Genomic DNA, 22,544 nt, shown 5'->3' on the forward strand with positions numbered 1-22,544 from the left:
AAAACTATGTGCCAGTAAAATCTTTTGGTAATGCATTTGGGACAGAAAATGAGGCTGAAATCCTCTCCCGTTGATAGTTTCCGCAGAACCCCGAACTATTTTCTGGTTACGCTGCGCTACCTGCTACTGCTACTGCTACACTGCAACCGTGAAGGTGAACGGAAACAAACTCCAAATCGGTGGCCTCCAGCCAAAGACTTTTGATTCCATACTCTGTAGAGAAATAATTTTACATACCTTTATTGACGTTTTTTGAAGTCTCTCTAAGCTATATTTATGCTTGTGCTGAAAAAAATTGACAACACAAGTGACAACATTCGTCAACTCACGTGACTTCCGCGCTCCTTTTTGTCCGCCATCGACGTTGCGATTTTGCGGTGCTGTTCGGGTTAGGGAGCTAGGACAGAGCTCTTCATATTCTCCCGTGTACCGTTCCCAATTTTTTTTCTAAAGTAAACATGCAGAACTTCTATCAGCTTTTAGACACGGCTAAGCGGAGCCCATTTATTCGGCCGTTCACGGCGAAATGCGAAACGCCGACCGACTCGCTAGTGGCAACTGCTGCACCGGCAGCGAGGACCTTCAGCGCGGCTGCAACACCCGGTAGGTCTGCTCATTAGTGAGAGGTTCGGCACCAGCAAATGCAATTACTGCCTTGCGGAGAGGACTATAGAATGAGAGTGGGGAATCTCAACTTTTGTTCTGTCAATGAACAATGTAGGTGTGAAACAATAGTGACCTTGGGGAAATTTTGTAGAGGACGGGCACTAGGTCAAGAGATTCGGGCTTCGCGTTGTGGTCTCTTTCGGCGATGTTTCTGTTGCATGGCGTTTTAGGGGATCACGTTATTCTGCCAAAAAAACAAGCTCGCTGCAAGCTTTACGGGAGCGTAATTCTATGCACGTTACGTGTTGTTCTATGTGGAATGTTGCGCAATGTAGCTAAATTCTCAAATTATTCCGAAGCGTTAGCGGCGAAATGTTTAATGATGTTACGCGAGCGTGAATCCTGAAATTAGTTCCTATGGATTAGACAGTCGGCGTTGTTCATGTCTTTACGAAAAGCGTAGGTGTTACCTCAACTTCTATCTCATATGCACATGATTGGTTGCGCAGATCCTGTAGAGTACGGTTCAATGAAATACTTTGCACTGTGCGGTTTCGGAGGCATTCTCAGCTGCGGTATCACGCACACGGGTGTTGTACCCCTCGACCTGGTGAAATGCAGGATTCAGGTGAGATTCAGTATGCGTAATAGAGGCAGTATCGTTGTAACCACAGCGTGTTGTTCCGCATCTCCTCTTCAGACAAACCCGGGCAAATACAAGAGCATCTTCAACGGCTTCTCTGTCACCGTCAAGGAGGAGGGCATGCGAGGCCTGGGGCGAGGATGGGCTCCCACCTGCATCGGCTACTCAATGCAGGGGCTCGGCAAGTTTGGCTTCTATGAAGTCTTCAAAATCCTCTACAGTAACATCCTTGGAGAGGTGAGGAATTACGGGAAGCCCTCATATCTATGACACGTGGATATCAACGGCCAACTACATGTCACTAGGGGTCTAAAACATGCCATCAAGGAGAACACTTTGTGGTTCCGAAATGCGGGCTGGAGAATGTATGGGGTTCTTCATTTTCGGGTTAAACCCGGTTTTTCACGATTGTTTCCCCTGAACAAGTTTTCAAGAATTGCGGGCAAAACCCAATATCTACCCGAAATCCTTGTGGTCCTTCAACTTGTCGTTCTAGGTCAAATGTCCGAAAAGTAAATCATAATATTAGCAAAAAGAGTTATTTGTGACAACCTATTTGTCCTCCTTTTATAATCCCCTCCTGCAGGAGACAAAAGACGAGCATTATGTTGAGCTAGGACAAGTGTTTGAATACCACGGCCATTCACTGCCCCAGTTCCGAGCGGAAATGTAAAGATTCTTGTTTCTCGCCCCGGCATCGCAGCAGAGGCTCGTTTCATATGCCTTTCGTTTCACCCGAAAATTCCCCGATGGCATATCATATCAAACAGCGGTCATAGCGCTCGAGTTCTCATGTTTAAGTAGCACGCAATCCCCCCCCCCCCCCCCCCCCGAATTAGGAAAATCATAAAACCCCAAAACGAAGAACCCTAAGAATGTGCATGTACAATATTGCTGAAAGACATTTGGTGTTGTCCCTAGGAACTGTCCTACGTGTGGCGTACTTCCCTCTACTTGGCGGCAAGTGCTTCGGCCGAGTTCTTTGCAGACATTGCCCTGTGCCCCATGGAAGCTGTCAAAGTCCGTATCCAGACTCAGCCTGGGTGCTCTCCATACCTTCACAGAGTTGCACCTCAGATATTGAGAGAGGAAGGCCTCAATGGGTATGCTCTCACATCACTCGATATCTGCGAACAACAAACTTTTGTACAACAACGTCGAACAACAAGCTTTGCTTGCGGAGTCTGAGAAAACTGCAGTCTAAGCCAGAAATGCGTAGGCAGCAGCGAAACTTGGTTCTTACCACAGGAAAGGTTATGTAAGATGATATAAATAATGGGGGTGTGCGAATATTGGAATTCTCGAATTCGAATCGAATATCAAACGCTCGAACTATTCGATTCGCGAATCTCGATTCCTCTTCGATTCGCGAATCGAATATCCAATATTCGATTTTTCGAATATTCGACTATTCCACGAATATGAACGACATAACCCGAAAGTGGGCTTCACCTGATGCTTCTGTGCATGAGGTGAAGCCTGCTTTACAAAATTGCCCTTGCTGCAGGACCAACACAGGCGGGACGGTGTTTCATTTCAGATAACGTTATCCAAAGTTAGTTTTGTAAACATCGTCTGTGGAAGGGGTGGCGTCCCTCCAACATGCAGTTTAGCGGTGCCTTGCATGCGGTGAGGTTGCATTTAAAAAGTTAGGACTTTCGAATAATGACTACAGCCCATGAACAAGAAGGTTGTCTTAAAGATGTCCTTTACGTCTAAAATTTTAGTGCAACTTCTTAGGGCGAGTACAAAGAAACTAAAGGGTGTTCATGGCAAAGCTGAGGCAGGATGCCAATTCGTTTGTTTCACAAATGGCCTGTGGTTGTTTGAAACAATTACAGCCTCATCCGTATAACGTGCTACTGCCTGAGATAAAATTTTGAAATGAAGGTAACCACTCCAGTAAGTGTAGGCTCACCTGAAAAGCAGGAAGCACTCTCATGTAAAATTAAAAAGTAGGGGCTTTAAACAGAATTGCATGTCTCTCTTGTGACAGTCAATGCCAGAAAAATTACACTAAAGCCATGGGCTACAAAATGGAAACGTTTAGTGCGAAGGTCACACATTGTAAATTTTGCACGAATATTCGGTATTCGGAATTTTCTCCCTCATTCGATTCGATTCGACTTAAAATATTCGGATTCGCACACCCCTAATAAATAACATTCTGAGCGGTTAACTTGTTAGGAGTCAGACAGTAGCTTTGTTCTCGAGTGTAGTTGAGTTGTCTAGTTGAGACTGTGTTAGTTCAAACCCCGATATTAATTCAAACATTTTGAATTTTTGTTTAGCCTGCTTTTTTTTTTTCTTTTTCAATTTAATGATAAGCTCCTTAATTGAAAACACCACCCTTGCTTAATTCAAACCTTCAGTTTTCTCGTAAAGGGTTTCTGCCCGCACGAAGCAGTGACACGAAAAGAATCCTGTCTTCGATTGGTCACACCTTTTGTTGGGGCACTGTCGACTATCTGCCGAACGCACGAGTGCAAAGCATGTGCACGAAATGGAACTTGCCCATACACAGACATTGTCCATCGTTGCACACTACCTGGATGTGAGTTACCTGATTGTGCCACACACAAGGTCTTCGCGGGGGACTGCAGTTGCCGACTGACAGTTGGGACAAAACCATTGGTACTATCAAACACTCCATAGAACCAATGTATTTCTCGACTCGTTGCAAGAGCTAATCTTTCAGTACGCAAGTTTTCGAAGGCCTCTTTGAAAATCGGAAATACTGAAATGTGGTCCCGAACTTTAAGTGAGGTTGTCGATGATACTGTGATAGACGTGTTTAGTAGAGGAAACACTAAAAATGTGCTTTGTACATGCAGATACAAAAGTCAGGAACCATAATTTTGTCGTTCAGCATATATGTAGGCAAAATGTTGTTAATTCCAACTTTCGATAATTCAAACAAAAATGTGTGGTCCATCGGAGTTAATGTTAATGAGAGTGTATTGCACTTTTGTTGATGATGGACAGAATGACAAATTTACCAAAGGCTCATTGTATTTCATTTACCCACATTTCTCAGCATGTCTGAATAAAGCGGGGCCCACGCATGTGCTGCAGAAACCTGGAAGCTGGAATAACGCGGCAAAGACAGCGAGAGATGCGGAACACCTTTCAGTGTCGCTCTGTCCCCCTGTCAATGTACAATAGAACTTTTGGCTTTAACAGCTTCAAACGCAGGAACGGTTTAACACGTGTCTGCGCGTGACTGTCGTCCTAAATTTTTGTTGAGGAGATTTCGAGACATCCAAACCTTGTCTCAAACTTTTCGAGATAATCGCTGACAAATGCGTAAAAAAGTGTACGAGATAATTCTGCGACACAAGAAACCTTAGACTTAACCAACATTTGGAGATACTATTCAGGTTCGAGCCAACCAAGTTCTGCTGTACTCATCGAATTTTCTTTCCTGCTTGTCCACCGTTGTCGCCTCGTGTGTGTGTGCATGCGTTATTTTTAGCGTTACCTCCAAACCCTGGATCTTTGTTACACTATTGCAGGTTCTACAAAGGCATTGGCCCACTGTGGATGAGGCAGATTCCTTACACGATGATGAAGTTCGCTTGCTTTGAGCGTACCGTAGAGCTCCTCTACAAGCACGTCGTGCCCAAGCCACGGGACAAGTGCTCCAAACCCGAACAGCTGGTGGTCACCTTTATTGCTGGATACATCGGTGAGCATTCAGCACTTGCTTTCCTTGGGACACGTGGTTTATTGAAGTTTAAAGAGACAGCCACATTCAGCGATTTCGGAACTGTGACTTCACTTTATTCCTAGTTGAGCACAGTACAGTAGCTGACCGGTTATTCGGACTCCCTTCACCGTAGGATTAACACATTTTGCTACTGTTTTCCCGGACACCTCGAAGTTCGAATGTCTGATTTTTCCTGACCAAAACGCTTGCAGAGGCACACCGACACCACTATTTTCAGAACTTCAGCGGCAACTGCTGTTTTGCATTGTGCATTTGATAGGATTGGTATTTGGAATCCAACGCGAGACTGCTCTAAAACTTCCGAGCTGTACCTCTAGGTGACACTTCGGTGGCGGTGTGGCTTTTCGCGCAGGCATTTTCGGGAGTCGGGGCGCTCTCCTGTGTTACTGTGTGTGCATGCTGTCGTTGGCATGTCTGTTTGGTAAATTGTGCAGCCAGAAAGTGAGTCAGGCTCTGCAGACCATCATCTTGACCATCCACAACTGTCGGCCGCAGGCATGGCGAACGTGTTGTCTCTATTGCCAAATATGTGCAATGAACCCATGACTCTTGCGCAAATGCAAGTGGACATCATGATTAGAGCCTGAAGTTTTCGGGAAATATTTTTTTCGAAATTCGAGGGATAAAAATCGGGTAAATAAACGTGTGCACTAGATTCATGCGAATTCGGGTGGAAAAACTTCCAGTATGCCAAAATCGGGAAGAAATCTGGCTCAGCTACTCGAACTAACTGTAGCGGATAGGTACAAATGGTGATGAGCTGCATTTGCTGCCAAACAATTAAGTTAGTCCTACAGATGTCCCAGTGAGGGCAGTTTGCCGGGTAAAAAACGGGTTTCACCCTAAATAGGAAACCTTCAATTCGGGGTGCAAATTCGAGGAAGAATCGGGTAAAACCCTAAAACTTCAGGCTCTAATCATGATTAAGGCCCTCAATTATCTGCTGTCGCGAATTCCACGGCGCTGCCTCGTAAATTCCGTGATTTTCCACGGCGAGGAGTCAGTGGCTGCTTGAAGCGGGAAAGTCTATTTTCTTGGATGACGTAGGAACAAAAAAATATCTTATAAACTTCAGCATTACATGATACCTTGTGTTCTTCTCTGACAGCGAACGCCGTCTGGAACCTACAATCATTATGTACCTGCCGAAAGATCTTTCAGCATCTGCAAAATTTATAGGAATCGACAAATACTCGACCGCAATAGTCTAAATTCGGAGCTTTGGGTCCAAAACCCATTCCATTCTAAAACCCAATTACTGTATTTACTCGCATAATTTGTGCATTTTCTCTCCCTAAAAAAGTCGAAACGTTGGGAACAAATTGCGTGGGAACGTTTACGTGGGTTGCGGGTGATTATTTTCATTTCAAAATTTTGTCAGGCAGTGGCACATTACACAGATGAGTCTAATTCTTTCTGAACATCCGCACGGGACTTGTGAAACAAACAAATTGGCATCATGCCTCAGCTTTGCCACAAGCACCCTTTAACATCTTGGGTGGAGTGTGTACATCTGGCACAGGGAAGTTGCATTGCTGAAATTTTGAACTTACCTAAGTGGTCTTTAAGCACCCTTTTTGTTTGTGGGCTGCAGTCATTATTCGAGAGTCCTAACTCTTTGAAGGGTAACCTTACAGACATCATCCCCATCGGAACCGCTAAAGTGGACGTTGGAAGGATGCCACCCCTTCCTCAGCCGATGTATACACAAGTAACTTCGGATAACATTATCTTAAACTAAACACCATCACGCCTATGTTGGTCCTGCGGGACTGGCAATTTCGTAAGGCAGGCTTCAGCTCATGCGTGGAAGCATCAGGTGAAGCCCACTTTCGGAGTGGCGTCGTTCATATTCGGGATGGAGTCGAATATTCGCCTAACTGAATATTGGATATTCGCTTCACGAATCGAATAGTTTGAGCGTGTGACATTCGATTCGACTTCAAGAACTTGAACATTCGCACACCCCTAGAGAACGGTCCTTCACTTTTTGTTTTCGCTTACCTTAACACCTCGTGCACAATCTGCCTAGACAGGAGGAACCGAAACAGTCTGGAGACCTCCTCCTCTCTGATAAACGAGTTGCGAGAGTTCAGAGTGGCGTAAAGCTGTCTGGGATTTCTGGAGTTGTCTATTTTGCTTGGATATGATTTGGTATTGATATGATTGATGATTGATATATATTTGGTATGATAAAGGTATTTTCGTTAAAAAGGATGTCTATTATTGGACCTACAGGCTCCAGCGGGACCGCAAAACAAATTTGTGTAGTGGTATATTCGTTAAAAAGGTGTTCGCTATAAAGGAGTTTGACTGTACCAGTAAGCTTGTATCTGCGTGGTAAGCTTTGTGCTACGTTATCATGGGAGAGTTGCATAGAACACACACTGCGGCTGCCTGAAATTGCGTGCAACTGGTTCATTAATTTTATTTTCTCTCAATTTTCAGCTGGAGTGTTCTGTGCCATCGTATCCCACCCTGCAGACACTGTTGTATCCAAGCTGAACCAGGAGAAGGGAAGCACAGCTCTGGAAGCTGCGAAGAAGTTAGGATGGGGAGGTTAGTAAAGAACTAGTTTTTCATCACCGTGACAGTCCAGTCCACGTTGTAAAGGGTCGCACACTTATGGAAACCCATAGGGATACAGTGCAGCCCTGTTAATTTGAGCTGCAAGGGGGCCGGAGATTTGTTTGAGTAGAGCACAGCTCAAACTGAAGGAGGTTCGTCTGGATGAGGTCATAGCTGCTTGCAGCATATACTGGCTGCATCAGAGGCACATCATGGCTCTCTAGGCCTTGCAGCACATTTGCAGATGCTGAAAACGTGAGAATCTCACTGATATTCCAAAATATCTATTTACAGAGAGGCATCAAAACGTCTCACGGCCGAAAGTAATCTGTTACAAACATACTTGCATTTGTTGTGTAGCGAACCAGCAGACTAGTGAAAGAAGGATCCGACCACCGTGAATGTCTGGACGAAACTGGTTTAATTCCGAAGCGCTAGGGCGCACTAGAGTTCTACCGGCACGGTCCTAGCATGAGGCCATGCACATCTGCCTGCTGGGACATTCCATCACTGCCGGTCAGGCCTTGTTTAGAGGAACGCCACCTTCTCCACGGTTGATTCAGTCCCCACTCAATCAACATCGTTAGTGTTGTTGAGTAGTGCTGTGCGAATAGTGGTTTTTCGGTTCGAATAGTGCCTACATCGAATCGAATCGATTTCGAATACTTTCCGAATACTTTTTGAATAGTCCTAGGAAACGAACTGTAACATCCTTCCTACTTCTGTATGTGGTTCCAGTGTAGAAAAAGACTTCTCGTGCCAGCATGACAGTATCATTTCAATTACATGAACAGCATGAAGTAGGTACAGTTTTGAGCACCAAGCAACACAGTCATGGTATGCGTAACAATTACGAAAGTCTTAAAAAAGAAGAGTTCTTGTTAGTACAAATCGCTGCTTACTTCATGTTATCATGAAGGAAAACTGGGCAGAAAGAGCTTCCCGCCTTGCAGAAACAGTGAGGCCACAGACAGAAAAGAGTCTTTCGCTTGACACTTGTGTCGCAGGGATTGATAAGTACGACTGAGCAGCTTTCGCCAGTGCAGGGTACTGTCCTTTGCTATGGCACTGCCACCAAACCAGCGGATCTTCTGAACGGGGTAAGACGGGGGTGCAAAGGTATTCCTCAACCTGTAGCCTTGGCAGTTTCAGTACGTTCTGGGAGGTGACACCAGATGCTGATGCTAATTCACTAAGCAATTCCAGACAGCGGATGAGGTAGTAGGGGCTTCCTCAAATGACACTGTGGGCTTCACTCTCTTCTGCTGAAGCATAGCTCTCTATGGTCCTTTCCAGCAAGCCCTTTGCCCACAGTTTTTCAGAGTGACCTGTGTGACAGACACGCTTAAATCTGGGTCCAACATGGTGGCAAGTGCAAACGTGTCCTTCATTGTGATATCCACAAACCTAGACATGACGCTATGGAGTAGGTTTGAAGCAAAGTCTGATCCCATGATACCTTCCTTGGGTTTCCTTGAAAGCAGAGTCTGTATGCAGTGAACTGAATGAACTGTATGCAGCTGCGGTTCTCTACTGTACTGCTTTCTGAGAGTTCCAAAGAAATTGCAGAGCACAGTCATTTTGTACTCACTGTTCCACCTTGTTGGAACATCCTGCATCACCTCCAGTGGCTTAGTGCCCATAGTTTCTTGGATTTATTGCAAGCGGTGTCGGGCCTGTGCACTACGCTCGTAATGGCCAGTCAGAGATCCGGCCTTGCTGCACATATCGTTGAAGCTAGCCGTTTGTTTTTTTCACGTCTTCGATGCTGAGTTGCAGAGTGTGGGCAAAACAAGGTATGCTGGTCCACGATCCACATTGTGCGACGACGGCAACAAAGTTTCGCGCGTTGTCGGTCAGCACGAAAACAGGCACACACTCTACGCAAGTCCCACTACACAACGACGTCCTTTAGGAAGTTCTGTATGTTGTCAGCACTGTGACCGAGGGGCATGCACCTGCACGCCAAGGTGTAGCTGTGAATTGTGAAGTTACCGTCCAGGATATGACATGTCAGTGACAGGTAACTGTCCCCACTGCGGGACGTCCAGCCGTCTGTGGTGATTGAATAACATTCGGTCCCATCGTTGAAATCACTCTTCAGTTCATATTTTACTCGTCGCACTTCGTCTTCGTACAAGCTCGGAATTATGGATCGGGAAAATGTTGTTCTGCTTGGGACGGCGTACTCGGGAGCTGCAGCCGCGATGAGATCCAGAAATCCGTTTTTTTTTTTTTTTTTTTTTTTTTTACGATAGAGTACGAATTAAGATTTTTCGCAGTAAACTGCGCGACCTTTTTTGTGAACAGCTTAGCGCGCTCTTCAGTTTTGGTTTCAGGTAGGCGGCCATCGACTCCTGCTTAGTTTTTTCACATTTCTTTTTAGGTCTCTCGGCCTCGGTAGCCGGCACCTTCTCCTCATAGCACTTGTAAACGCTGGGGTGACGTTTTACATGATTGAGGAGAGGGGGGTTGTTGTTCCCGTCGGTGTTTTTAGCACAGTCCCACGTGCCGCACACTTAGCATCTCCTGACGCTGTACGCTCGAAGTCCCATAAAGCACTCCGCCGTTTGTGCGGGTTCGTTCCAGGGCTCAGATCAACCAAGTCGTGCTTGTTGGCGTCCATGGCACAAAAGGTAAATCAGTCAGTGTACAACCGCACAACTTCGAAACTGATCGACCGGCGCACTGTGATAGCGCTTCACCGCGTTCGTGCCTGGCTGGCGGCATGTGACTTAGTACCAATGTTGCCACAACAAGCGTTTAAATGCCGCTATATCGCGCCTCTTTTTTTTTTTTTTTCCATTCTTGTGCAGCGATATTCGAAACAAATATTCGCACAGCAATATCGTTGAGCGAAACCCTATCATGAACCCCACGAATGCAAATATCGCGAACCCGATTTGAGAGTATATTGCATGGGACTGCAGGCTTCATGCATATCTTCACTGCATGCAGGTTCACTGTACAGGGTGCTTTCTTAGCTGCACGAGATCATTTCAACAACAACAAAAGAAAGAGTAAAAATAAAGGTGGAGGACACCCTCTTGAAGAGAATACATAACCACTAGGTAACTAATTGGCTACAATCCGTTAACTATTTAATTACGGGCTTTCAGGCAAAAGTGAGATAGCAGAATGAGATACCGTCCTCATTGAAAACTATTTTGATTTTTAAAAAATACTGACATTTGCGCTGAAATATCCATTGCAAAATATTGCTACGCAAATGAGCCAAAAACAATGCCGCAAGCATGAGGAGCGTATGGCCTTCACTGTCGGCTTGTGCCGCGGTTTGCTAGGAAGGGTTTACGTATATTTGATTGAAAGATTTGTCCTTTTAAGATCTTTCAGGGTGGAGAACTAAAAGTAGCATTCAATATCACGCGGTTCTAGGCAGCCTCAGCATTTGTGTACAAGAAGTCAAAGCTTGTACAGTACCGTAGCCTTTTTTTTTTTTTTTTTTCTGGATGGAGTATTTTGAAGCACCAACAAAGCCAAAGGTGTACCAGATTAACGCGCCTATTTTTGTATTTTATTGCCCGTTTTGCTGTTTTTGAGGGCCTAATTGCCTGCCTATTTCTATCATTTTTAGTGCCTAAATATCCTTGCCCTACCTATTACTTATAGGTCCATTTCTCGTAAAAGTTCTACTTTTGCCAACAGGAAGAGGAACAAGGAACGAATTACCATAATGGTGTGCACAAACGCGACTGGCACGATATGATGCCGCTTGCTCATCGTTACCAAAACAAGCAAGCATTGCGGTTCTAAGGGGATCAAGGCCCTTCCTGTTGAATACACAGCCGACAAAAAGGCAGAGATTCAAGATTTTCCCAAATTGGACTGGCAATATTCGCGGGGTTCAGGATTAGGTTGGGCTTAGCATCGTAAGTGATATTTATAGAGTTGTGGCTGAAGAAACGAAAGCAAGTGCATATGTAACAGATTATTTTCTGCCCTGAGATGCTTTAATACTTGCCTGTATATAATTATTGCAGAAATAATGAGGGAACATACAGCAAAGCCTTGCGAGCAATGATGCGCCTTTGACGCAGCTAGTACGTGCTGCCAACTTATCAAGCATTCACTGGGTGCCTTATTTGGCGCACCCACACCCTTTCGCATACCAGGAGTATGCGACACCCTGAGCGACCACTTAACAGCGAAATACAGCTTTGGAGCACGACACTGCTCTCTCCGTGATACTTAGAGCCTGAAGTTTTCGGGAAATATTTTTTTCTAAATTCGGGGGGTAAAAATCTGGTAAACAAACATGTGCACTAAAGATGAAAGTCACTGAAAAGGTTAGCCAGCTGTAGGGATCGAACCCACATCTTCTGGATTACCGGTCCAGGGCTCTACCAATTGAGCTAAGCTAACACGCCTCTCCAGCGACTTTCGGAGTGCGTCATCTGAAGGGACGACAAACCAGCCACTCACTCTCACTCACCCTCCTTTCACTCTTACATTTTTTGCTCACTCATACACACATTCATACGACGGAAATCGACGCAAGCGGCACCTGTTGAACAAGAGAGAAACTGATGTTCTGAGGCTGGAACAACATAGAAGGGACAGATACAAACAAAGCCTCAGTTGCCTAAGAAATCAACGATGAAAGATGAAAGTTACTGAAAAGGTTAGCCAGCTGTAGGGATCGAACCCACGGTAATCAAGAAGATGTGGGTTCGATCCTTACAGCTGGCTAACCTTTTCAGTGACTTTCATCTTTCATCGTTTATTTCTTAGGCAATTGAGGCTTTGTTTGTATCTGTCCCTTCTATGTTGTTCCAGCCTCAGAACATCAGTTTCTCTCATGTGCACTAAATTCATGCGAATTCGGGTGAAAAAACTCCCGGTATGCTAAATTCGGGGAGAAATCGGGCTCAGTTGCTCAAACTAACTGTAATGGTTTGGTACAAACGGTGATGTAACTGTCTTTACTGCCAAACAAGTAAGTTAATGCATTCCTACAGACATACCCGTGAGGGGAATTTGTCGGGTAAAAATCGGGTTTCACCCTAAAGGGTGAACCTTCAATTCGTGGTGCAAATTTGGGGAAGAATCGGGTAAAACCTTAAAACTTCAGGCTCTAGTGACGCTACTTCCTGTTGTTTCCTCATGCAATGCACAGACTGAGGACACGGTGGCTTTGTTTTTGAGCGACAGCGATTTTGACAACGGTTTCCCGCATTAGCAAATGTGACGTAAACAGAGCCTGAAGTTTTGGAAAATTTTTTCTTCTAAATTCGGGGGGTAATAATCGGGTAAATAAACATGCGCACTAAATTCAATTTGGGTGAAAAAACCTCCAGTATGCAAAATTCAGGGAGAAATCTGGCTCAGTTACTCAAACTAGCTGTAGCGGTTTGGTACAAACGGTGATGTAACTGCATTTGCTGCCAAACAAGTATACTAGTGCATTCCTAACAGACGTCCCAGTGAGGGCAGTTTGCTAGCCAAAAATCGGGTTTCACCCGAAAAAGGCAATGTTCAATCCGGGGAACAATCGGCTTAAACCCTGAAACTTCAGGGTTTAGACGTGAATGGTAGAAGTTTGTAGTAGATGCCAGAGGAGCAAATTTCAATTAAGGTGACGTGGACACGACCCACATATATAACGTCTCATCGGTTGCGTGATTTACGAGGAAACCACAATTTTGCGCTTTCGCTCTCTCCTTCTCAAGGTCGACATTGTGGAGCAGGCTCTAGTTCGTCTCCTCAAAAGATTTTGTCCAGTGCCAATTGAGGATACTTGATCCCATGCTTCTCCACATTGTTGCCAGTCTTGAGTGGGAAAACTTAAAATTGTGGTTTCTTTCATTCAAAAATCACAAACTTCGAATGACACAACGGATTCAGTTTCCTTTTGTGTTGGTGCCAAGGTAACATCATCCTCCATTTCGGGACCTCCAATCTCTTTCCGTGGTTCCCCGTGCATTGAACGTCATCTCTTTGCCTTGTAGGTCTCTGGAAGGGCTTAACCCCCCGTATCATCATGATTGGTACCCTGACCGCTCTACAGTGGTTCATCTATGATGCCGTAAAGGTGTGGCTGCGCCTGCCACGTCCACCACCCCCCGAGATGCCCCAGTCTCTGAAGGACAAGCTGGCTAAGGCTCAACAGTGAGCTGTGACTTAAGGACAACGGTTCTGCTCTTGGGGGAAAAGGAGGGGGGGTTAGAGGACAGTTGGGGCGGGAAGGGAAGACTCTCTTTAGGCTGTTGTACAAATTGCGCATACAATAAAATGGAAGAGCACAAAAGTGTCCACATGCTTCAATTGTGTTTTCTGAATGTGTGTCATTACATACCCCTTCACAAATGGAGCTGACAAGGATGTGGTGGTTTTCTTCATTCAACTTTTTAATATTAGCTTTAAGTCACATCAGTACAAGCTGAGAAACTCGAAACATTGCCCCTCTGTAGAAGGGTAGGAAGTCCAGCGAACCAGTAAGGAAGTATGAACGGAAGTGCCTCAGGAGCACTGCCATATTTCTGCCGATGTTTCAAGCAGACTGGTGTTGTTCTGGGCCCCAATCTCTGTTCGAAATATCGGCGGCTCTCATCCTGAGGCACTTCCTGTCATATTGCCCCTCTGTGTTATACAAGTTTTTTCTTTTTTTTTTGTAATAGGGGGAGGTCTTTTTTTAGTTCAGAGAATATGGAGCTTTTCACCATTCGTTTTGACTGACTTTTCAAACAGCAAAAAGAAAGGCGTAAAACTTTTCCCCTTAGAATTTACGTTTGAGTGCTTCTTTCCAGCACACAGGATCCTGGATTTTTTTATTTATCTGAGAAACCCCTCTTAGTGCTCAACAACAAAAGTGCTGGCCTGTTGACTGATCTTTTTTCTTTTTTTGTCAAGATTGCATCACAAGTTACCAGTCCCTAAAGGAACCTTCACCCTATTGAGTAATTGTACGGTGTGTCACATTTTGGAATCGTTTCTGCCATTTTCCAGCTCTGCCTGAAGTGCTCTGTATCTGGGGTTTGGTGTTTTCTTTTTGTGATTTGTGCTCTGCCCCACTTCTCAAAGTGGAAAAAAAGGGAGCACAAATAGCAGCATCAATTGTTGCAATGCAGGCAGTAAGATAGGGAATATCCGGAATATAAAAAACCCCAGGTGGTCGAAATTATCCACAGTCCTACCCTGTGGCACGTGCAGCATGTAACCACACAAATGTGGGTGGGCTGACCTTACGTGTTAATCTACACCAATTATTATTATTATTAGGAATATCCGGATTTTGAGTTGAACACACCACCAGAGAGAGACAAATGTAGTCTGCAATGCAGCTTCATTCTTTTTGGTTGCGTTTGTTACTCTAGCAGCTCGAGAGTGTCTCCCAGCGACTCCCCTCTCAATGCAGGTCGCTGGAGTCTGTGATGCAGGATGACATTCTCGTAAGTTGTGACTAAACGGACACAACCTTTATGTGTCGTTTCACAGCTGTTGCGTTTTCTTAAAATTTTCTATATTCACTCGCTTGCAAAAAAAATAAATAAATAAACCACAAAAACTCAAAATTACAGTAAAATAATCATAAATAACAAAGACGGTTAGGAGCATCAACTGTTTACTATATACATAAAAACAAGACTTTCGTGCAGTAGGCTGCACTTCTGCAGGTTTGAGGGCCTGTTACAAGTGGTGAAGCATATATCAAAAACCAAGTCACATGGTACAAGAGAAAAGGGTAAGGGTGAAGAGAACTACAAACGCAATACAAATATCAACAAAAATGAAAAACAAAACGCAATCAATAGGAGGTGGCTGGACAAGGTCCTATTGATTGCATTTTGGTTTTCATTTTTGTTGATATTTGTATTGCGTTTGTAGTTCTCTTCACCCTTACCCTTTTCTCTTGTACCATGTGACTTGGTTTTTGATATATGCTTCACCACTTGTAACAGGCCCTCAAACCTGAAGAAGTGCAGCCTACTGCACGAAAGTCTTGTTTTAGTAAACAGTTGATGCTCTTAACCGTCTTTGTTATTTTTGATTCTGCATCGCCGGAAACTTGTACATTATTTTTTCTTCACGTTCTAAAATAATCATATCGGGAAAACCCTGAATCCTAGTATAGTGAACGATAGCCGATGAAATCCTCAGTGCAGGGACAAAAGACGAACACGCACAAGATGATGCAGTGTAGACTGAACCGACCATGAACCACGACCACTGGTGGGCGAATAAAATGGAATCCTGATTTTTCTGATTTCGTACGCCTGCCTCTGGGAGAAGACTGCCCTGTTTATTACATCAGAACATAATCTTTGTTTCATTAACTTTTGCCCCAGTGTGCTAGTTTATGTTGGAAGTAGTACTGGACGCCAGGTATTAATGCCCCTTGAAGGCTGCCCAATATATACCTCGCCACACTTCAAGGTGTCGAAGTGGGTGCGAGCCCACAAAGGCTTTATTCTATTAGCGTATGTTTCCATAATTTTTGTGGATTAATCCATAAACTCTGGAGCCTGGCCACATATATAACAATGCCACTTAAGTAACTCAGGTGAAATCTTCCAGTCACAAGCTTTTGTGCACCAATACCAGCGGAACCAGATCCAAAGAATAATTAGTTTTTGTGCACAGATTGCACTTCATCGGGTTAAATATGACCATTAGAACATCAGTATACAGTTGGAGAACGCTAGCAGGTCTTCCTGCTCTACTTAGGTACATCATCGTGACCTATATTACTGGATTTAATTGAAGCTTTATGTGCATGTGGTGTAGAGCATGGTTTCCACACACTTTTGGAACAAAAATTCAAGGGTCTCTCAATGACCTTTTTTTAAGGCTCATTTGCTATTTTGCCTGGGATGTAAAATACAGTTGGTGGTGATGACTTCAATATTTCAATAAATATTTATAAGCTACAAGTATCACACAACAGTGTGAGTATAAATGAGGTTGATGATCACAGTACTGGCTGATAAATAGTAAATACAACAGAAGGAGTCTTTCATTTCTTGCACTTCTGGTTTCCACTTCTGTTTACCGTTTGAGTGAGTGCTAGCTCCTGTGGTTTTGAAGTGATAGTTATGGTTCCAGATAAGTGGAGTTTGCATACTGAGGTCTTACAAGAAAAAGACACAAAACCACAGGTTTTCAAATTCCAGGGTTTTCTCAACCTTGAAAACAGTGTTTTCAATTTCCATGGTATTCAAACATTTGAAGGACCATGGCAGCAGCTCTCTCTACCATTTTGTGGCCTGAATGAATTGTAACAATTTGGCCTCGCTTGCAGCGCATGTTTATGCGTCTGACGTGCCAGACAAACATGTTGGAAAGAAATGGATTTTATGAAAGCTAAGTTTCTGTTTCTCCATAGATAACAATCTATTCTCTCATTGGTAGTTGGTTTCAATTCACAAATGTAGACTGGAGAATTCAGTTCCATTTCAATACCCATATTACACGAAATTACATTACAGCTTGCTTGCCATGATGACAGTGTCAACAGAATTTTGCCTTTCCCAAAGTAGCTTTTCTTTAATTGGCCTGTTCCGATGTCCTGCATCCCAGTAATGTAGCCAGAAAAACAAACATTTTGCGAGGGGCTCTATAGGAACTTAACATGGGGTGTACGATTTCACCCTCATATTCTTTTTCCCAAATGCACTACCAAAGGCGAGTTCTGGGGGTGGGGAGAACCGGTTATGCCACTGCCACATCCTGTTGTTTACAGATGCAACTACTTTTTGTGCCCCCAACACCATGAAAGTTTTGCCCGGTTACAATGTCCTAAAATGGTTTTAAAAAATTGTCAACATGTGCTAGCATATGTGCATGGAGATAATCATCCAAATTAGGGCTAACCATTCCACTTAATGGAACCTTCTGGCGCTTGAGTTATTCAAAATTTGTGCCATGTTCAGCATGAGTGTTCAGAGAAGGGTAAAGGAGGGCTGTGCCTGTAGCTGTGAATTTTTCTGCTCACTGCCTTGTTGGAACAACTACTCCATACTCAGTATGGGAGTTTCCACGTCAGTTTAGCTGGATGCCAGAATACCTTTTGGTTCTCATGTTCTGTTGTACAACTCCCTCTGAATAATAGACTAGGACCTGTTTAAAAAAAGCTCTGGTCTCTGGATTTGTGTAAGTGGAGTCGATATTAATTTATATACCGGGATTTAAGTAATTTATATACCGGGATCTCGGTTCTTGAGTAGTTCTTATACTTCTTGCTGGTGCAGCTCCAGCCACCACTAACAGCTTGCAAACTTGTATGTACCACATGCAAGGTGGTCGGGTGGGGTCTGGTAAGGTGATGTATCTAGATTGAGTATACAGACAGAAACTGCGACTTCTTGGCCGCGATAGAGTATATATATGGACTATATGAGCTCCGCCAAGTGGATTTGGAGGAGCAATCCATAATGCAATGAACCTGTTATCTTGAGTGTGTCCTTGAACACCTAACCCGCCTTTGCTACACAGAGCCCTATGGCTCCATACTCTTCACAGTAGTCACATATAGTGGTTCTTGATGCTATTTAGTGACTCTAGTACATAAGCGCCGAAGAGGTACCAACATGTAACATGTCACATATCACCTCGTATTGTTTAATCAGTAGCTTGTGCACTGCCACAGCCACAACTCGTACATAACAGCTACTCACTTACGTTCCAGTTCGGCCGTAAATTTGGCTGAGATATTCTACAAAATGACTCCTTATTAACGAGAACAGAGTGACTTCATACTTCATTCATCTACACTGAAAGGGCGTTCCAAATCTTGCACGTACTTTATTCCAGCGCGTGATGTCTTGGAACGTGCAAAATGTTCATCCGCCACACGAAAATGATCGTCGCGACGTCTGGTGACAGGTTTTCACCACGATACGTACTTTGTGGTGTTCCTTTTTACGACTTTTCGCTAACTGCCTCACAAAAGAACCCTAAATGACCTTGAAATGATGTAGAACTTTCTTTAGAAGAGATTAGACATTACACTTCACCTGGCAGCACCGCAAGTATCGGTTTGGACGTTCCTGTTTCAATGTGCTAGCGCCGAACGTAGTTTGGAAAAGGTGTGTAAGGACGTCATGATTTTTTTCTGTGTTCGTTCACCGCAGCGTTTAGTCGTGATTATTGGCGCTAAAGGGGTAACAGCACCACACATGTCATATGTAACTATTTGCTCGTTGTAGTAATGAGTGCATGTGTGAGTGAATGACACCCCAATTTCTAGAATAAAAATTGGACGTTGGCGTGGTTCGTCACAGCAGCATGACGTTGAGCTCCATTTTAATGCGCCAATGCAAATTGCAGGAGGGTGTTGGTACCTAGCCACAGGTGACCTAGGTGAGGGTGCTTCCTCACAAAGGAGATATTCATAAAAAAATTGTCCAATGATTGGAAATGCATGCACATGAGTTCTAGATTGTTACATATTAAAATACTGGCAGGGCCTTACTGAATGGTGTCACCCATGTGCTCTGACAGGTGGTGCTTTTCGTTGCAGCAGTTTCATGCACAGGCATAGAAGACGAACAACGTGATGTAGTTGCTCAGTAATCATTCCTGATAACTGCTTCGACTCAAAAGGTATGCTCTCCCATGTTGTGCTTACTAACATAATGTATCCTGTTTTACTTCTCAGATGCGCTTTTGTGACAGTAACCATGTGGCCAGTGGAATGTTATGTGTCTAGAGGCGCCACAGGTTCAGTGCTGGGTCTCCGTGACTCATGAGGTCACCTTGCATGGTGGCGGAACTAGCTGGCTTAAACACACTGCAACCGTGGGTCTCATAAAGGATGAGCCTGCAGAAATCAGAGGAGACGAGCAAGCCCTCTCGGTCATAATCTGGCTCAACTGTGCTCTGTTCGCATCATATATCCATGAACACAATGTCAAGATCCCTAATACAGATTTATACATCTACACCATTTAGTCATATGCTGAAGTGAACATGTTCTTGTCAAAAACCTGCTTGTCTGAACACTCGGGGTTAACGGTATTTATCTCCAGGAGGGTAGGGGGTAGATTTTACCATGACTGCTAAGCACTTTTATCAAATCTAATTTCTGAGAATGTTTAGTTTTCCCTTTTGATATCCAAAATTTGCCTAGTCAACCACACGTTTTTTTTTTGTTTTACAGAAACATGCATATTAGATTTACCGTATAGAATTCTCTAGTGATTTGGTAATAGCTGAAAAAAATTGCGAAAATCATCGTTCCGAGGCGCACAAATTGTCGGCCGAGTTCACATCTCCGTCAAATTAGTGCAAGATGTGGCAGAAGAAACAAACGGTCACATGCCCCTTCCTGTTTCTTTCTCGCTCTTCTTTCAGATAACTTTGCATTGTAGCCATGTTGCCGTTATCAACAGAAGCTGGGAAAAGGGGAAGTACATGGCCTCCTTGCATTGCTTCTTTCGGAGATCTGAATGCAACCGGCAATTTGTGCACCTCAAAATGACTGTTCTCGCATTAAATTTTTTTTTTCTGGCCATTACCATTGTAGTAGTAAATACATTTTACAATGGAATGGAGAAAATCCGGAATGCGCTTTCCATTTCCGTAAAAAAAGAAGTGAGGTTCACTCTGCAAATTTCGAAGTTCAATTGTGGAAATTGAATTTCTTGCAAATTAAATTCACTAAAGGTGCTCACAAATCATGGCAAGCCTGCTGAGACGAATAGCGCTGACCCTGTAGTGTTTGGATAAGTAGATTTTTTAACGTGATTTCTTTCGTTAGGCCAAATACCATGTATGTTGTGAGTGCAGAAGAAAATTGCAATCCACTCTGGTGCAGAACTTGGAGATCTGTGTCCTTAATCATAATCGAGCATTTGAAACTATTGCTTCACTTTTTGCCTTTATGGCATTAAACTTCATAGTCAATTCAAAAATTCTATGGGATTACCCTAGAATTAGAACGCATTTTGATTGTGTCATAAAAATAGAAGGCTGAGTTTATATCCTGCCCGAAACTTTGCAGACTGATAGCCGTGTGACTCAAGTTAAAAAAAGTGCATGGAATTAAATTGAGCAAAACCTCACTGCATGCATTTTCGATGGCCTGTCTCGCTCAAAAGGTGCCACTTTTCCCCCTGTGCCTGTTACACGTTCACATCTCCTCATACAGGTGGCGCAGCCTACTACAATGTGACATGCGTCTGTTATGCACTAATCCCCCTCTTCTGCATATTGCATCACCTGTGTGTGGTGATACGAAGACGAAGGAGACTGAATGAAATGGCAGTTACTGAGTGAGATGAACCATTGAAAATGCATGCAGTGAGATCTTTCTTGATTTTAATTTGGTTTTAATCATCACGATAAAATAAAGTTGTTGTTCTGTCATGTCAGTTAATGCAAAGGTCTTGTTAGACCATAAAAAATGCATAGGACGGCATTTTGCTTTCTTTTTTTCTACAGGACCGCAATGCTTGTAAAAAATTCAAATGGAACTTCAGACAAACTGCTGTCACTCTACTAAGTTTGGGCCGGGAAAAACCCTGTTCTTTTATTTTTACAATGATATCGAAATGTGTAATGATTGCTAGACTAACCCTGTAGCTTTGCATTTTTGAAGAAGCTATTGCCAAAATAATGTTTAAATTAGCTTCCTCAAAAAGCATGGTGGAAGCATGGCTTCCTCTTTCAAGCTTCCAAAGCTTCCCGCTCGTGAATATGGATGAAACGCAGAAACAGAACGGAGCAGCTTCACAAACACAGTTGCTCTCGGGCAATGTGCGGTAATAGCTGTCTACTGTTGATTCGTTAGCAAGACGAACAACATTTTCAAAATGCACCCAGTACAAGTCCAGTAAAGCATCACAAAACGTCTGCCATTAGAGCGCATGTTTTCATTCTGCATGTGAAACAGGAGTCAATGTGAAATCAAAACACCGTAAATATTTTTATTTGCAGCAATCCCACACCGGCAAGCACAACTTAAAAACGAGGCTAAAATTGACGTTTTGAGACCCATACGGGTTTGCTGGTGTGGGATTCCTGCAAGTAAAGTGCTTATTCCCGGCACTTAGAATGTGTTTAACGTAGATATTGCAGAAAAACGACGGTGTGCGGCTACTGGTGTGCCCTCGGTGATAAATAAAGTTATAATGAGAAAATATTAACAATTGAATTATGTGTTAAAATGTGAAATACTTCTAAATTTATGGCTTTGTAACCATTGGGGTTAGTCCCCCTTAAAAGCCACACACTTCACTGAGCTCTGTTTCCACTGTCCAGAGTATTGGTTAAAGTCTTCTTTCTAAACAGCAAGGAGCTGTCAGGTTTGTTTAAACCTCACAAACAGCTTGAAATATTTTTTCTTTCAGATACATTTTGATTTTGTAAAATTTTGTGAGTGTTTTACTGTTTCACTTAAGATGCTTGAGATCTGGTTAAGAAAACAGGTAAATTTATGTGTAAAAAGAAGGGTCATAATACAGGTCTTATAAAAGTCTACCCGTGCCGCCATGCCGTATTCGCCAATTACTCAATGCAGGTGGCACATTGTACGATCTTTATATAAAGCTCATAAGGACATTTAATCTTGGTAAATTTCAAAGTGATTGAGTGCTGAAGCACGAAGTTATGACTCAAAACGTGCAATTCCCATAGTCAAAACAATCAAGATGGTGGCGTTGAGAAGAGCAGTTGACATGCTACTCCCCAGACGACGACGTGTCGCATATCCTGCCAGCCGGATGGAACTGCAGTTTTCATTTCGCTTTCGTGTAACTGTCGTATTTTGCTCAGAAGTAAGCAACGTGAGGAACGAAAAATGCCGACGTATACTCAGCAGACGACACCCAAAACGGATGTCGTCTGGTAACTGAGAGGTGCCATCTTGGCTGTTTTGACTACGGGAACCTTACGTTTTGCGCTATAACTTTGCGTTACGGTGCTCAGTCACTTCGATGTTTACCATGATGGAATGTCCGTATGAGTTTTATACGTAGGCAACACATTGTACTGCCTGCATTGAGTAATTGGCGAGCACGGCATGCCGGCGCGGGTAAG

General features: G+C 43.6%; 2 protein-coding genes across 6 annotated transcripts in view; both read left to right on the forward strand.

Moving 5' to 3' along the window:
* The first annotated feature begins 332 nt into the window (after positions 1–332).
* LOC135388351 (phosphate carrier protein, mitochondrial-like) lies at positions 333–13,820 on the forward strand. Its single transcript, XM_064617853.1, has 7 exons — positions 333–603; positions 1,116–1,234; positions 1,307–1,486; positions 2,171–2,352; positions 4,765–4,937; positions 7,428–7,538; positions 13,517–13,820. The coding sequence occupies exons 1-7, from the start codon at positions 459–461 to the stop codon at positions 13,678–13,680; spliced, it is 1,074 nt and encodes a 357-aa protein (XP_064473923.1). The 5' UTR covers positions 333–458; the 3' UTR covers positions 13,681–13,820.
* Positions 13,821–18,358: 4,538 nt separating this feature from the next.
* Positions 18,359–22,544, forward strand: part of LOC135388355 (MYND-type zinc finger-containing chromatin reader ZMYND8-like) — a 70,826-nt gene continuing 66,640 nt past the window's right edge. For 2 of the 5 annotated variants that reach the window (XM_064617855.1, XM_064617858.1), the window contains exons 1-2: positions 18,359–18,592; positions 19,027–19,109. The gene's annotated coding sequence lies outside the window, so the exon portion shown is untranslated. Of the gene's footprint in view, positions 18,593–19,007; positions 19,110–22,544 lie in introns of all 5 variants that reach the window. The other 3 variants (XM_064617857.1, XM_064617856.1, XM_064617859.1) reach the window with 3 other exon arrangements.

The sequence above is a fragment of the Ornithodoros turicata genome, chromosome 3 (genome assembly GCF_037126465.1).
Source record: "Ornithodoros turicata isolate Travis chromosome 3, ASM3712646v1, whole genome shotgun sequence".
NCBI lineage: Eukaryota > Metazoa > Arthropoda > Arachnida > Ixodida > Argasidae > Ornithodoros > Ornithodoros turicata.